The 17,262-nt window shown below is 46.8% G+C and overlaps 1 protein-coding gene across 2 annotated transcripts in view; it reads right to left on the bottom strand.

The window, feature by feature from the left end:
* The window catches only part of cntn2 (contactin 2), a 226,217-nt gene that overhangs the window by 107,387 nt on the left and 101,568 nt on the right, over nt 1-17,262 (bottom strand). For both annotated transcript variants that reach the window (XM_072563850.1, XM_072563849.1), the window contains 2 exons: nt 9,707-9,851; nt 5,630-5,805 (listed from right to left, as the gene is read on the bottom strand). In XM_072563850.1, the coding sequence (XP_072419951.1) occupies nt 5,630-5,805; nt 9,707-9,851 (321 nt within the window). The remainder of the gene's footprint in view (nt 1-5,629; nt 5,806-9,706; nt 9,852-17,262) is intronic.

Here is a 17,262-nt window from a genome sequence, read left to right as displayed (position 1 = left end):
CAGTAGGTGTGGGTGTGTGTGAGAATGTGTAGGTGAGGGCGTGTGTGTCTGAGAGAGGGAGTAGGTGTGGGTGTGTTTGACGATGTGTAGGTGAGGGCGTGTGTGTCTGAGAGAGGGAGTAGGTGTGGGTATGTGTGAGTATGTGTAGGTGAGGGCTTGTGTGTCTGAGAGAGGGAGTAGGTGTGGGTGTGTTTGACGATGTGTAGGTGAGGGCGTGTGTGTCTGAGAGAGGGAGTAGGTGTGGGTGTGTTTGACGATGTGTAGGTGAGGGCGTGTGTGTCTGAGAGAGGGAGTAGGTGTGGGTGTGTGTGAGTATGTGTAGGTGAGGGCTTGTGTGTCTGAGAGAGGGAGTAGGTGTGGGTGTGTTTGACGATGTGTAGGTGAGGGCGTGTGTGTCTGAGAGAGGGAGTAGGTGTGGGTGTGTGTGAGTATGTGGAGGTGAGGGCGTGTGTGTCTGAGAGAGGGAGTAGGTGTGGGTGTGTTTGACGATGTGTAGGTGAGGGCGTGTGTGTCTGAGAGAGGGAGTAGGTGTGGGTGTGTGTGAGTATGTGTAGGTGAGGGCTTGTGTGTCTGAGAGAGGGAGTAGGTGTGGGTGTGTTTGACGATGTGTAGGTGAGGGCGTGTGTGTCTGAGAGAGGGAGTAGGTGTAGGTGTGTGTGAGGATGTGTAGGTGAGGGCATGTGTGTCTGAGAGAGGGAGTAGGTGTGGGTGTGTGTGAGTATGTGTAGGTGAGGGCGTGTGTGTCTGAGAGAGGGAGTAGGTGTGGATGTGTGTGAGGATGTGTAGGTGATGGCGTGTGTGTCTGAGAGAGGGAGTAGGTGTGGATGTGTGTGAGGATGTGTAGGTGAGGGCATGTGTGTCTGAGAGAGGGAGTAGGTGTGGATGTGTGTGAGGATGTGTAGGTGAGGGCATGTGTGTCTGAGAGAGGCAGTAGGTGTGGGTGTGTGTGAGAATGTGTAGGTGAGGGCGTGTGTGTCTGAGAGAGGGAGTAGGTGTAGGTGTGTGTGAGGATGTGTAGGTGAGGGCATGTGTGTCTGAGAGAGGGAGTAGGTGTGGGTGTGTGTGAGTATGTGTAGGTGAGGGCGTGTGTGTCTGAGAGAGGGAGTAGGTGTGGATGTGTGTGAGGATGTGTAGGTGATGGCGTGTGTGTCTGAGAGAGGGAGTAGGTGTGGATGTGTGTGAGGATGTGTAGGTGAGGGCATGTGTGTCTGAGAGAGGCAGTAGGTGTGGGTGTGTGTGAGAATGTGTAGGTGAGGGCGTGTGTGTCTGAGAGAGGGAGTAGGTGTGGGTGTGTTTGACGATGTGTAGGTGAGGGCGTGTGTGTCTGAGAGAGGGAGTAGGTGTGGGTATGTGTGAGTATGTGTAGGTGAGGGCTTGTGTGTCTGAGAGAGGGAGTAGCTGTGGGTGTGTTTGACGATGTGTAGGTGAGGGCGTGTGTGTCTGAGAGAGGGAGTAGGTGTGGGTGTGTTTGACGATGTGTAGGTGAGGGCGTGTGTGTCTGAGAGAGGGAGTAGGTGTGGGTGTGTGTGAGTATGTGTAGGTGAGGGCTTGTGTGTCTGAGAGAGGGAGTAGGTGTGGGTGTGTTTGACGATGTGTAGGTGAGGGCGTGTGTGTCTGAGAGAGGGAGTAGGTGTGGGTGTGTGTGAGTATGTGGAGGTGAGGGCGTGTGTGTCTGAGAGAGGGAGTAGGTGTGGGTGTGTTTGACGATGTGTAGGTGAGGGCGTGTGTGTCTGAGAGAGGGAGTAGGTGTGGGTGTGTGTGAGGATGTGTAGGTGAGGGCGTGTGTGTCTGAGAGAGGGAGTAGGTGTGGGTGTGTGTGAGTATGTGTAGGTGAGGGCGTGTGTGTCTGAGAGAGGGAGTAGGTGTGAATGTGTGTGAGCATGTGTAGGTGAGGGCATGTGTGTCTGAGAGAGGGAGTAGGTGTAGGTGTGTGTGAGGATGTGTAGGTGAGGGCTTGTGTGTCTGAGGATGTGTAGGTGAGGGCTTGTGTGTCTGAGAGAGGGAGTAGGTGTGGGTGTGTGTGAGGATGTGTAGGTGAGGGCATGTGTGTCTGAGAGAGGGAGTAGGTGTGGGTGTGTGTGAGGATGTGTAGGTGAGGGCGTGTGTGTCTGAGAGAGGGAGTAGGTGTGGGTGTGTGTGAGTATGTGTAGGTGAGGGCGTGTGTGTCTGAGAGAGGGAGTAGGTGTGAATGTGTGTGAGCATGTGTAGGTGAGGGCATGTGTGTCTGAGAGAGGGAGTAGGTGTAGGTGTGTGTGAGGATGTGTAGGTGAGGGCTTGTGTGTCTGAGGATGTGTAGGTGAGGGCTTGTGTGTCTGAGAGAGGGAGTAGGTGTAGGTGTGTGTGAGGATGTGTAGGTGAGGGCGTGTGTGTCTGAGAGAGGGAGTAGGTGTAGGTGTGTGTGAGGATGTGTAGGTGAGGGCGTGTGTGTCTGAGAGAGGGAGTAGGTGTGGGTGTGTGTGAGTATGTGTAGGTGAGGGCGTGTGTGTCTGAGAGAGGGAGTAGGTGTGGATGTGTGTGAGCATGTGTAGGTGAGGGCTTGTGTGTCTGAGAGAGGGAGTAGGTGTAGGTGTGTGTGAGGATGTGTAGGTGAGGGCATGTGTGTCTGAGGATGTGTAGGTGAGGGCTTGTGTGTCTGAGAGACGGAAAAGGTGTAGGAGTGTGCTTGAAGGGGAGTAGGCAAAAGTGTGCGCATCTGAGCGAGGGAGTAGGTGAGGGTGTGAAGGTAAGGGTGTATGTGTGAGGGTGTGTTTGTCTGACAGTAAGTAGATGAGGGTATGTGTGTCTAAGTGTAGGTGAGGGTGTGTGTGTGAGGGTGTGTAGGTGAGGGCGTGTAAGGGTGTTTTGGCTAGGGTATGTGTGTGAGGATGTGTAGGTGAGGGTGTGTAAGGGTGTGTAGGTGAGGGTGTGTTTGTCTGAGGGTGCGTAGTTGAAGGTGTCTGAGGGAGGGAGTAAGTGAGGGTGTGTTTGCCTGAGAGAGGGTGTGTAGGTGAGGGTGTGTACGTGAAGGGGTGTGTATCGAGTGAGGGAGTAGATGAGGGTGTTTTGGTGAGGGTGTGTGTGTGTGTGTGAGGGTGTGTAGGTGTGTGTGTGTGTGAGTGTGTGTGAAGGCGAGGGTGTGTGAGGATATATAGGTGAGGGTGTGTAGGTGAAAGTATGTTTGTTTGAGGGTGCGTAGTTGAGGGTGTGAGCGTCTGAGAGAGGGAGTAAGTGAGGATGTGTAGGTGAAGGTGTGTGTATGAGGGTGTGTAGGTGAGGGTGTGTGTGTCTGAGAGAGGGAGCAGTTGAGGATGTGTGTGTGTGAGGGTGTGTGTGTGTGAGGGTGTGTGTATGTGAGGGTGTGTGTGTGAGAGTGTGTAGGTGAGGGTGTGTGTGTGAGAATGTGTAGATGAGAGTGTGTAGGTGAGGGTGTGTGGAAGGGTGTGTGTGAGGGTGTGTGTGTGAGGGTGTATAGGTGAGAGTGTCTAGGTGAGGGTGTGTGTGTGTGAGGGTGTGTAGGTAAGAGTGTGTGTGAGGGTGTGTAGGTGAGAGTGTGTAGGTGAGAGTGTGTGTAAGGGTGTGTGTGAAGGTGTATAGGTGAGAGTGTATGTGTGAGGGTGTGTGTGTGAGGATGTGTAGGTGAGTGTGTGTAGGTGAGGGTGTGTGTGTGAGGGTGTGTGTGAGAGTGTGTGAGGGTATGTGTGTGAGGGTGTATGAGGGTGTGTGTGAGGGTGTATAGGTGAGAGTGTGTGCGTGAGGGTGTGTAGGTGAGGATGTGTAGGTGAGTGTGTGTAGGTGAGGGTGTGTGTGTGAGGGTATGTGTGTGAGGGTGTAAGAGGGTGTGTGTGAGGGTGTATAGGCGAGAGTGTAGGCGTGACGGGGTGCGTGTGAGGGTGTGTAGGTGAGGGTGTGTTTGTGAGGGGGTGTGTGAGGGTGTCTGTGTGAGGGTGTGTAGGTGAGAGTGTGTAGGTGAGGGTGTGTGTGTGTGAGGGTGTATGCGTGAGGGTGTGTGAGGATGTGTGGGTGAGGGTGTGTGTGAGGGTGTATAGATGTGGGGGTGTGTGTGAGTTGAACAGAGAACAAAAGAGCAGATTGTAAGCTCTATGGCAGAAACACAAGGCAGCTTGAACACCAGCAGACTGTTATGGGTAGCATGAGGCAGAACACGAAGATCCTGTCTCCTATTCGACAATCATTTTAGTTTACTATTTGCAAGGAGAGTTGTGTAATTGCTTCCAAAAAGTATATTGCTATTTAGTAAATATTTCTATCTGTGATCATTGCTAAGGACCTCAATGGATCTTGTAGATATTTGAAAGATCAGTTAACGGGAAAATGGTGGAAGTTAATGGAGAAGAAATTGAAGTCTTAGCTAAGGACCTGGCCCTGAGAGAACACTGTCTCAATTGATGGCAGTGCTTTCTGACTCAGCAGAAAGTGGGATTTTGACCCACCAGAACAGCCAGCATTCATAGTAATCTGAATTGAGAAAAATGTCTGCTTATCATTATAACTGCAAACCCAATACTTAACAATTACTAAATAAGCACTTTGACAAAATAAACCATCTAACCTTCCGTTATGTTTCTGTTGGATGCCAGACTCATGTAACAACTACAAGGGTTTGTAGGCCCAGGGTGGGTGTGTGTCTCCTTGAGCAGAATTGTCCTAATCCCACACAATCCAGACGAGAGCAGCGTGTCCCAGCCAGTCAATCACAGACTGTGAAGCCGTTGTCTATCACTTTGACCATGGTAACTGAGCCAACAGCACAGTCCAACCCAGGAATCACCAGGGGCCACATAAGGGTATGGATGCTTATTTTCACCTGCTGCTCACTTGGTTTTAATCAGAGAGCAGTAATCGTTATTGCTTCTTACACCCACGTCTGTTATAACGGGGAGGCGGGGAACTCTTGTGGTTCAGTGGCAATTCTCTGTCTCTGGGCCAGAAACTCGAGTTTGGATTCCACCTCAGGACTTGATGGCCATGAAATTGTCATAACCTGACTAGCCAGGCTGATTATCACGCTGTAATTCTTTCTAGTATTCTAACAGCAGACACTCAGAGCAGGAGAGTTTACAGGAACTGGGATGGGGTGGGAGGAGGCAGTGGGGTCAGTTAGCTACAGGGCAACAGGCTCCCGCATGTTAAACCGACTCGTCATGTGGATCCACGACATGAAGAAGAATCATCTTCTGTCTGAGGAGCTAATGCATACATATATACACCACCCCCCACCCCCCCCCCCCCACACACACACAGAGTCACATATGCACCCACACACATACACACAACCCCCCACACGCAGTCACATACACACACACACCCACACACGCAGTCACACACACACACCCCACACACACATACATACACACCCCTGCACACATTAATACACTCCCACACACACACACACATGCCCCCTCCCCCCACACATACACACCCACCCACACACATATTCAGTCACATATACACGCACACCCACACACATACACAATCACATAAAGACACTCACACACACACAGCCATACACACCCACACATCCATGCTGACACACACACAGCCTCAATTCACACACCCACACCCACACCTGCGCGCACACCTGAAGGCACAGAGCTTCCTGTGATAAGTTACTGAACACCAAAAAACTCACAGCCAAAGCGAAGGAAAGCCTCTCTGCTTATGACGGTCCCAATTGAGTTTGTTGCCAGACATTGATAGGATCCAGGGTCTTTGGACCGTGTTGGGTTACTGATCACGAGATTCCCTCCAATCAGACTGTAACGGCTGTCTCTTTCAATGTTAATATTGGTGCCATTTACCTTCCAGCTGCCAGGACACAATCAAACTCAATCACTGGAATTATTGTTACAATGAACAAGAGATAGTCTACAAAAAATCTTATACATTTTATTCAATTATTACAAAATTACAAAGAACTCTATCCATGGAGTTTCATGAAGCTAAACCTATTCCAATGTAATGGTGGTATTTCACGTATGAATTGGTTAAATGCATTCCAATTCATCCCATTATGTAGGATTCTAGTGGATGAAATTACTTCCCATTTCAGAAAGCTCTTGATGGAGATATAACACATTGACGGACAAAAGTAAGTCAGGAATTGATCTCGGTTTACAAAGATTCTGCAAAGCAGAGACACAAATGCAGTTGGATAGCGTCTGACTGCAGAAAGGTGCCCATTCAGTAGCTTTGTAGCAGCGAGACTATTGCTGGCCAGGCAAAGCCAGCAAAGCTCTTTGTAAGTACAGCCACAGATCCCATCAGACATGTTCCAGTACTTGGGTGGATCTGGGTTGGTGCACATCCATTGTAATGGAGACAAGCAGAGGTTACAATAAGATTCTCTCTAGTTGTAATGGACAGTGAATCTACAGAAAGGGAATGAATGGAAATAGAACTCAGATACAATGGGAAGGAGACGAGTAAGGGATTGGGAGTTATGTGGAGGATGGGCTTCCCGCACGGCAGGGTGAATTTCAGCTGGGAGCGTGGTTCCACTCAACCTCTTTAACTTGTCGGGTGACAGCTCTCTCGTTAGACAGAAGAATTCCCATCAGTTCCCAGGAAAGAGCCATCTTCAGTGAAGAAATGGGTGGGGGGTGGAGGGGGGGGGGTGGTGGGAGTCACAGTGAAGGACAATAGATGGTCCCAAACTCAGGGATCTGAGGTTCCGTTAGGGGCAGGGTTGACAGTTTGTGAGACAGTTGGGGTGGGGGCGGGATGCGTGCAGGGAGGCACGTTGGACATGACTGAGAGGTAAAGTGTTGGAGGAGGACTTCCAATGGTTGCAGGGAGATCCCGAAAGCAGGATGTTGGCATTGCTGGTTCCGCCAGAATTTATTGCCCGCCCTTAATTGCCCAGTGGGCAATTCAGAGTCATTCACATTGCTGTGGAGTTACTTGTAGGCCAGTTTGGGTGGAGGTGGCAGATTTTCTGAAGTGCATAGTGAACCAGACACAGTTTATAAAGTCATACAGCATTGAGAGAGGCCCTTTGGCCCATCATGTCTATACCAACCAATAAACACCAAACTACGCTAATCCTGCACCTGGTTCACAGCCTACCATAGCCTGGCACAGTTGGTTCTGACAATTTATAGATGATCACATAGTAGCTTTTACCTCCAAATTTTATTAAATTGAGTTTTACCACTTGCCATGATGGGAATCAAAACCGTGCCCTCAAAGTATGACCCTGGGGTTCAGATTGCTTGCCACTATCATGACGGGCTTCCCCATAACAAGATTAGTCCGTCATGCTACAGACCTCTCCCTCATTCTGCTGATTCTGAGTGATGGCACTAATTGTTCACTTGTATTGGGTCAATATGCGCTTGGCCCGCCTACACTTCCGCTGAACCGTCATGAAGCGAATGCCGTGTGAGGTACAGATGATACCATGCCTGCACCCACAGATTCACCGCTTGGTTACCCGGCAAGGGTCGGCCTGGAGGAGTCAACCTGAGAGTTTTAGCAGAGGATCAGTGAACGTGAGTGTAAAATGGCAATGATCAGTATGTGGGAGTGCAGGCTCCGAGAATGAATGGGAGTGAATGGCAGTATGCATTCACACTGGGGATATTAAACTTGGACACCCTGACAATGTGGCTGAGTGTCTAATTTTGCTCAATGGTGAGACTATAAAGACTTTGCGATGTTTCAGAGATTATGGTACCATCGAACTAAAATGTTGTGTTAACAATTATGTAATAATTTAAACTATGACAATTAAAATGAAACTATCTAATCACCACCCCTTGACATTTCAATGGTGTTACCATCATTGGAACCTACAGTATTAACAACAACCAGAAACTCAACCAGATTCACCATATAAACACAATGGTTACAAAATCAGGTTGGAGGATGGATCGAGTGAATCCTTAGAAGAGTATAAAGGAAGTGGGAGTATACTTAAGAGGGAAATCAGGAGGGCAAAAAGGGGACATGAGATAGCTTTGGCAAATAGAATTAAGGAGAATCCAAAGAGATTTTACAAATATATTCAGGACAAAAGGGTAACTAGGGAGAGAATAGGGCCCCTCAAAGATCATCAAGGCGGCCTTTGTGTGGAGCCACAGAAAATGGGGGAGATACTAAATGAATATTTTGCAACAGTATTTACTGTGGAAAAGGATATGGAAGATATAGACTGTAGGGAAATAGATGGTGACATCTTGCAAAATGTCCCTATTACAGAGGAGGAGAGGGTTATGACCCTCTTACATAGATAACGAAGGACACCACTTCGACTGGGACAACACATCCATCCTAGGACAAGCCAAACAGAGACACATGAGAATTCCTAGAAGCATGGCATTCCAACCGGAACTCTATCAACAAACACATCAAGTTAGACCCCATCTACCACCCCCTGAGAAAAAGTACAGTTAATGACTCCACCACAGAAAATGACATCACCACAGGAAATGACACCACCAACGCAAAGAAGCCCAAACATTTAAATAGAAAGCAGGAGTTATCAGCAGTGCTTCGTCTGGAGGCCCACTGAAGATGTTACCTAGTAGGGTGACGGAATGTTTGGAATGTCTGACCTTCCAGCCCAGCAAGCAAACCTACATTCAGAACCTTAACCAGAGTTACAAATCTTCTCAAAACTTGCTTTGCACATTCTTCCCATGTCTGCGTGAGTTTCCTCCCACAATCCAAAAGATGTGCAGGTCAGGTGAATTGGCCATGCGAAATAGCCCATAGTGTTAGGTGCATTAGTTAGGGGTAAACAAAGGGTAGGGGAATGGTCTGGGTGGGGTAACACTTCAGAGGGTCGGTGTGGACTTGTTGAGCCGAAGGACCTGTTTCCATGCTGTAGGGAAATTAATACTGTGTCAAGTAACTCATCTCCTGACTCCTCAAAGCTTGTCCACCATCTACAAGGTACAAGTCAGGAGTGTGATGGAATACTCCCCACTTGCCTGGATGGGTGCAACTCCAAGAACGCTCAAAAAGCTCAATACCATCCAGGACAAAGTAGCCCCCATTTGAGAGGAACCATGTCTGCTGTATTCAATCCCTCCACCACTGGTGCTCAGTAGCAGCAGTGTGTACTATCTACAAGCTGCTACTAGCTACAAGATAGATGCACCAATGATCCTTAGACTGCATCTTCCAAATCCATGACCACTTCCATCTAGAAGGACAAGGGCAGTAGATACACAGGAACACCATCCCTTGCAAGTCCCCTTCCAAGCCACTCAGCATAATGACTTGGAAATATAATCACTGATCTTTCACTGTCACTGGGTCACAATGATGGAACTCCTTTCCTAACAGCATTGTGGATCTACCTACAGCAGGTGGACTGCAACGGTTTAAGAAGGCAGCTCACCACGATCATTTCAAAGCGCAGTTAGGGACGGGCAGTAAATACTGGCCGAGCCAATGATGCCCATGTCCCCACGAGTAACTAAATAAAAAACTTGTTTTGCTTGACAAGGGTATAAAAGAAATAGAGCCAAGGCAAATCAATAGGTTGAAGGTGTAAATCAGCCAACACTCATTCACTGATGGGAAAGGTTTGAGGGGCTGAATGGCTTCTGCCAGTTCCTATAATATGGAACCACACTATCTTATAAATGAAATTATTTCCCATGTAAGCAATCTCAACAGGTAAGAACAATATTTGCAAACTAACAGCTTTGCTCAAACAGCCCTGGTTCAGGGCTACGACTCCTTGAGTGAGTACTACCTGTATTTCGGATGTGGGTTGGCTCGGACGTGGCAGTTCAATGTCACCTTCCCTTCTGTTGAACCTTCAGGGTACAGGGTGTTTTTTGGCTGCTCTTCAAATACTGGTCCGAAATCCCCTTTCACGCTTTGAGCAGCAACCCAGTCTGTAACAGAGAAACAAAACACATCAATTCTCAATCTGTCGGCATTGTGTTTGTAGCTTTCCAGCTCCTTTGACACAGCTCACTGCTGTCCCAGGAGCAGGAACGTTTTGGTAAACCTTTTGATGAATCTCCGCATCAAAACAGTGGCTTGAAAATGGACCATGGCTTAGTGAATACGGAAAAGAGCAAGAGGGGGAGGCTTTTGTGAAGGCAGCAAATTGTTATGATTTGGGGTATACTGTTGGAAAGCTCGTGGAAACAGATTCTAATAGTAAACATGGAAAGACAGTTGTGCGCATATGGGGAAGGGGAAAACCTGCAGGACTCTGGGGAGGGAGCGAGGATGGTCGGATTGAATAGGCAGATCAGTCAAACAGCTGACACAGGCACAAGGAGCTGAAAGGCCTCCTCTGTATTATCTGATGCTAATGTGTCTCCAGGTGATGCTGGTTATTTGGCATTTGTAGCAAACACTAGGCTGTAGTTTGACATCTTTGAAATTTAACACAAGGCTAAAATATTTATGGAGGAGGGATTGATTTTCCGTCATGTACTTGCTACAGAATGACCCGAAATCAAGGGAAAACTACAGAAATCACAGATGCATTTCTCCAAGGTTTGTGCTGATCTGGTATCAAAGGTTTAATGGAATTTAGGGAGAACACTGAAGGGGAGAGCCCTTCATTCCTGATGAAGGGCTTTTGCCCGAAACGTCGATTTCGAAGCTACTTGGATACTGCCTGACCTGCTGTGCTCTTTCAGCACCACTAATCCAGAATCTGTGGAGAGAAAACAGAGTCAACATCCTGAGTCTAGTATGGTTCTCCGTTCAAGCTCAACTGCAAACTTTAGAATCCCTACAATGTGGAAACAGGCCATTTGGCCCATGGACTGGCAGCATCCAAGGAGCAGGAAAATCAACGTTTCGGGCAAAAGCTCTTCATCAGGAATACAGGCAGGGTGCCTGCAGAGTGGAGAGATAAATGAGAGGAGGGTGGGGGTGGGGGCGGAGAGAAAGTAACATAGAGTAAAATAGGTGAAAGGGGGTGGGGATGATGCTGCCAGACCTGCTGAGTTTCTCCTGTCAGGAATAGAAGTGGAGAGCGTGAGGGTGTCTCTGGGCAGGCTGTAGGAAAGAGAGTAATAGAATCCCTGCAGTGCAAATAGAGGCCATTCAGCCCATTGTGTCTGCGTAGATCGTCTGAGGAGCATCCCATTCAGATCTGTCCCCAACGCCACTCTCCTCGTAACCCTGCATTTCCCTTGACAATCCACCTAGCCTGCACAGCCCTGGAAAGTATGGACAACTTAGCATGGCCAATACATCTCTCCTGCACATCTCGGGGAGGAACCCAGAGCAAACCCACGCAGACACAGAGAGAACAGGCGAACTGCACACAGTTACCCGAGGCTGGAATTGAACCCAGGTCCTTGGTACTGTGAGGCAGCAGTGTTAACCACTGAGCCACCGTGCTGCCCCACAAGAGGTACAGATATAGCATAGATATTCTTTACACAAGTGGTTAAGCACTGGCACTTGAGGAGTAGAATCCAATTCACACGTGCGAATTTAAGCCAATGGTCTCCGAGCATAGGTGAGCCCCTGCTGCAAATTATTATGTGCTATCAAAGATGACACAGATCCCAAACGATAGGTTTTTGAGATTCCTGACTGATGACTGCAGTGGGACAAGAAAAGAGTTACAATCCAAGATAAGCCGATTCTTCCATTGCCGTATAATGTTGAATCTGTAGGGGAGATAAATTAGGTTTGTTTGATGTACTGGAAGCAAATATAGGGTGAATGTCTTGAGCAAGCCACAGCCTAAAGGAACTGATCACGGCACATTACCCACAATGAAATATTCATAGCAAATGTATTTAGTTGAGCTCCAAAGATGTCAGGACATCTGAAAGTCATATTAATTGTACTGTCTTGTCGAGAGACAAGCGTGCTGTAGAACATGCAGAGATAATACAAACAGCAGACAAAACATGAGGGGTTACAATCACACAGAGAGCACACTTTGCCCAATTAAACATTAAGTGGACTGTTCTACCTAATTGGGATAAAGTGAGGACTGCAGATGCTGGCGAGTCAGCGTTGGAAAGCATGGCCCTGGTAATGCACAGCAGGTCAGGCAGCATCCGAGGAGTAGGAGAGTCGACGTTTCGGGCATCAGTCCATCATCAGGAATGAGGGGGAGGGAAAAGGGGGTGAGAAATAACTTGGGACATGGGGATAGTGCTGGGGGAAAAAGTAGATGGGATGGCAATAGGTGGATGCAGGTGGGAGGTGATTGTGATAGGTTAGTGGGGAGGGGGGAAGCGGAGAGATAGGAAAGAAGATGGTCATGTAGGACAGGTCAAGAGGGCGGTGCCGAGTTGGGGGGGGGTTGGATCTGGGATGAAATGAGGGGTGGGTAGATTTGGAAACTGTTGAGGTTAGTATTGGTTGAAGGGTCCTGAGGTGGAAGATGGGGCTTTCTTCCTCTATTTGATGGGTGGCTTTGAATTGATGGTGGAGGAGGCCAGGATTTGCAAGTCCTTGTGGGAGTGGGAGGGGGAGTTGAAGTGCTTGGTCACAGGGTAGTAGGGTTGGTTGATCCGTGCAAACCAGAGATGTTCCCTGAACCACTCCGCTAGTTGGCGCTTGGTCTCCCCAATGTAGAGGAGACCATGTAACTATCAGGAATGAAATCCACCATAAAGAAAGAAAGATTTGAAATTATAGTGTTATTCATAATCACTGGGTTTCCAATGTGTTTTATCGCCAGTTAAGTACTTGTTTTATGAGGTGCAATCACTATCATAGTGGAGTAACCACAGTAATCAAAGCAAGCTCCCACAGATAGCAATGTGATATTGACCAGATAATGTGTGTTACTGATGTTAATGAAGGGACACATATAGTCCACAACACCATGAAAATTCTTTCTCTCATTGGAAGTTAGTGTCATGGTGTTACATTTATCCGAGAGGACAGATGGAGCCTCAGTTTAATACCGCACTGAAAGATAGAACCTCTGGCAGTGTAGCACTCCCTCAGTAGTGCACTGTAATGTCATCCTGGATTCGGAGGTTAAGTTCAAGTGCAGGATTTGAACTTACAGCTTTAGACTCACAACTGCAAGGTAAGTTGTCATATTTTTTTAAAAAATCATTCTGGGGATGTCAGCATCACTGCCGAGATTTACCAATGTGAGAAGTAACAAGTTTTTGAGAAGGTTACCTTTTGGTAGTCCTTAGTGGTAGGTGTTCCAGGATTTTGACCCAGTGACAATAAAGGAATGAGGATATGTGTCAAATTTGGGAAGGGTATTTGACCTAGAGATGAATTTGGAGGCAATGGTGTTTCCATTTTACTACTCCCCTTGCCCTTCCAGGTATTGGATATTATAGGCTGGAGAAGTAATTATAGGCTTTTGCTTGACATAAAGGTACATCCTGCAAATCACCAGAAAAAGGAGACATCTTAATCCAAGCTCTGTCACAAATAGCCTGTATGATGCATCATCAGCACAATTCTATCTTATTTTCTATGTTCTAGTAGCTTTCCACTTTCCTATACTTCAACCTCATTGTAAACCTGTCCTCAATTCTGGTCTCTTGCACATTCCTGATTTCCATCAGTCCATCATAAGTAGCTGTGCTGATAGTTGCCTTGGACCTGAGCTCGACAATTGCTTCTCCCCCACTCTGTTTTCTTTTAAGACAATCCTCAAACGAACAGCTGAGAATCATGCTTTTGTGCATTGCCACATGAGTACTTCAGTCTGTGATGTGTCAAAGGAAAGATGTGTGGAAAAGAGTGATTTGGAATAAATAGCTCCTTTTGAAGAGCCACCGTTAGAGAAGGACAATAGCTTTCCCTTGTGTGCAATTTCCATGATTTAAGAACTCTGCTAATCATTGCATAAAACCTAACAGATGAGCTCGAAGCCAAGCCAAGAAAGCAAGCTGATATCGAATAATATAATTTGTACTTTTGTAGAGATTCATCACATTGGACTGCCTCAAAGTGCTTCAGGTACAATCAAGCATTGTCAACAAACAGTGACTAATAACATATTAATAAGTGTACCATTATGCAACATTTATATCCCAAACCAGGCAACAGGATGAATAGCCAGCTAATGTATTTTTCACTGCTCATTGTTGAAAGTGGAATTTAAACTGGGATATCTTTGATAAGTAATGCCAGAGGAATTCTTAACATTTACTTGGAATATCAGAATAGGTCTTGGTTTAATGTTTAATTTTAAGGACCACACTTCTGACAGCACCTGCATCCTATGAATGAAGATTGAGAATTAAAACAAAACAAGAACCTGAATCTCCAAACCACATAATGGTGAGAGAAAACTCAAATCTGCAACTTGAAGACCTGAAAATGTGATTTCTGTCAATTGAGATAAGGTGCCTTCAACACTTTATGTTACTAATTGTTACTACAGAGTGTTAACTTCACTGGAGTGTTCATCTAAAACAGCAGCAAAATGTTGGACATTGAGCTCAGATTTAAAACAATGGAGAGTTATCAACCCCATTCAATGTTACTGTACACCTTTAATGCAAGACTTGTTTCCATTCAGTATACACAGCAGGAGGTTTAACTAAACACTAATGTCATTGTTGTAGCTCCTGTACCAAGACAAAGAGATTTTCATTTAAGAAGATTGTTCTTATTATCAAACAACGTGTACCTTGAAATGAGGGGAGGGATAAAATGCTGCTTTTGTTCTGATACCCAGAACAATCCCATAAATTTTAAAAATTCTTATCAAAATCCAAAAGGTTTCAATTAAATCGCCCTGTGAGAACTGATAAAACCGTCAGGAAAAGTTAGAATGGAAAGAGGAGTCGTTTTCCTTCTTCCCTACTCTTTAAGGTTTCAGACATGAATGAGACAGAGCAAAAAAGAGAGAGGGAGTGAGAACACAACGGAGTTGGAGCGATGGGAGAAAGAAAGCCAGTGGGACAAAAAGAGACAGAGAGAAAGAAAGAAAGATGGAGGAGAGTGTGATAAGGAGAGAAACTCATTTGTAAATGAGATCAACTCTTAAGAGAGGCAGATCTGTGTATCTCATTATGTTTTATGGCACTAACAGCAGGGAATTGATTGCGTCTCAAACTGTGTTCAGTATATTCATGTCCTACATTTTACAAAAGACTAATTTGTTAGCTTCTGAACTTTATCTTGCTACAGTTCCCCCTTTGACAAGACAGAAGGAAGTATGTACTAGGGGGTTTGTTAGCTTAGTTTTCTGGCGGGTTGGTTTACGATCTACAGGGATGGCAATAACGTGGGATTGCTACCCTCTCTGGCTGATGGCACCATGAACGCCCGACCCTCTCAAACTCACCCTTCATCTGAGGGACAATGACCCTCAGATTAAATTCAACACCAGTTGTTTCTCTGTCTCTCTCTCTCTGTAATGAGAAATCAGCCGATGGTCCTCTGGGATGATGGCAACTGTCATTTCAGTCTGTACAAGATCATTGCTTTCAGAAATTCCAACGATAGATCTTTCCATTACGATCTCTGAGTCATGTTCTTGTTCAACAAGACATCGATGCATTCCAGGTCATTGTGATCATGAATCCTGTCTATCGGGGTGTCAAGTGAGGTCAAACTCAATGATTATCAACTGAATTTACAACCTTCATGCATGTTGAAAACTTTTTTTGATTCACTTTTAAATCAAAAGTGGGGGCATGGAATGCGCTGCCCATGGGAGTGGTAGAGTCAGGATCATTGGCGACCTTTAAGCGGCATTTGGATAGGTACATGGATGGGTGCTTAATCTAGGATAGAAGTTCGGCACAACATCATGGGCCAAAGGGCCTGTTCTGTGCTGTATTGTTCTATGTTCTATGTTCTAAATGATCATTTGCCATTTGTGAGGAGCGTTTTAAATAGAGTTTCTCAGTGAGGAAGCAGTTAGGTGATTGTGTTAAAAATGAAAATACAGTGGATGCTGGAAATTGAAATAAAAACCTGAAAGAAAATGGAAAATGCTGGAATTCCCCAGCGGTCTGATTAGTGAAGAAAGAACTGAATCAAAATCTTGAAGCAAATATAACTTACCCAGTTCTGAAAAACAATCATACCAGACTCAAAATGTTAACTCTGTTTTTTTTTCTCTACCGATGCTACCAGACTTGCTGAGTTTCTTCAGTGCTCCCTGTTTTTACTTAAGGTGCTGACTGAAATCTTCAACACTAAAGACCCTGATTGAATATTATCTAATCTGGCTGTGCGCCAATTACAGAGGAACCTCGATTATCTGGACGAGATGGGTGGGCACTATTTCGTTCGAATAATTGATTATTCGGTTAATCAATTCAGTGCCTTTCCTTCAGGGCTTGGAGTTTTCTATTAAGTCTGCTCCCCGTTCAGGAGACTAGCAGCAGCACAGCGCGTGCGAACCCTCGCCCGTCCCTAACACCGCCGCTCACCAGCCCCCAACACCGACCCTCCGCCCGCTCCCCCGCCCGCCCCCAAACCCGTTCAACACCGCCTGCCACTGCCTGCCCCCAAAGCCCGTCCAACACCACCCCCCACCCGCCCCCAACGCCGCCCCTCCGCCCGCTCCCCCGTCTGCCCCCAAACCCCGTCCAACGCCGTCCCCCTCCCATCATCACCCCCATCCCCTTCGGCCCCCTCTCCGGGGCAGCCGGACTGGACACTAACAACAAGACTGCTACTGCTGCTACTGCCTTTTGGAGGGTGAGTCTCCAAATAGCGCGCACACACACACACACACACACCCCTTTACTGTAACTTTTGTTCCACCTCTGCCTTGTACAGGACAATGTTCAAGAGATTATCTGGGGAAGGGGGGTTTTGGGTTCACGCCTGTGTAGAACTCCAGGGAAAGTGTGGGAAGAGAGAGAGAGAGGGCAGGAGGTCAGTCAGTCCAGGACTATTCTCGGCAACACTTTTAATCACTGTAAACAAAAGACGCAATCAGTGTTGGACACACGTCTTTGATGTAATGTTTCTGTCGGGACCTCGAGATCTCCTTTGGATAATCCGATTTTCAGATAATTGGTATTCGGATAATCAAGATTCCCCTGTATTGCAGATCTGATTGCTTCAGCCAAAACCAAAACTGCGGAAGTCAACTTACTCAAACAAGGAAATGTAGAACTCCATCAATGGTAGTCCAGGGTTAATAACTGCACTCAACAATCTCATAGTCAGTGTGATCAACCTGGTTCCAAACACTGCACTAAGGTTTATAGGGATATGGGTCAAATGCTGATAAATGGGACTAGATTAATTCCAGATATCTGGTTGGCAATGGACAAGTCAGACAGAGGGTCTGTTTGGTAAAAACAAGGACTGCAGATGTTGGAAACCAGATTCTAGATTAGAGTGGTGCTGGAAAAGCACAGCAGTTCA

Source organism: Chiloscyllium punctatum, chromosome 45 (genome assembly GCF_047496795.1).
Source record: "Chiloscyllium punctatum isolate Juve2018m chromosome 45, sChiPun1.3, whole genome shotgun sequence".
Taxonomy (NCBI): Eukaryota; Metazoa; Chordata; class Chondrichthyes; order Orectolobiformes; family Hemiscylliidae; genus Chiloscyllium; species Chiloscyllium punctatum.
This window is presented reverse-complemented; position numbering and strand designations above follow the sequence as displayed.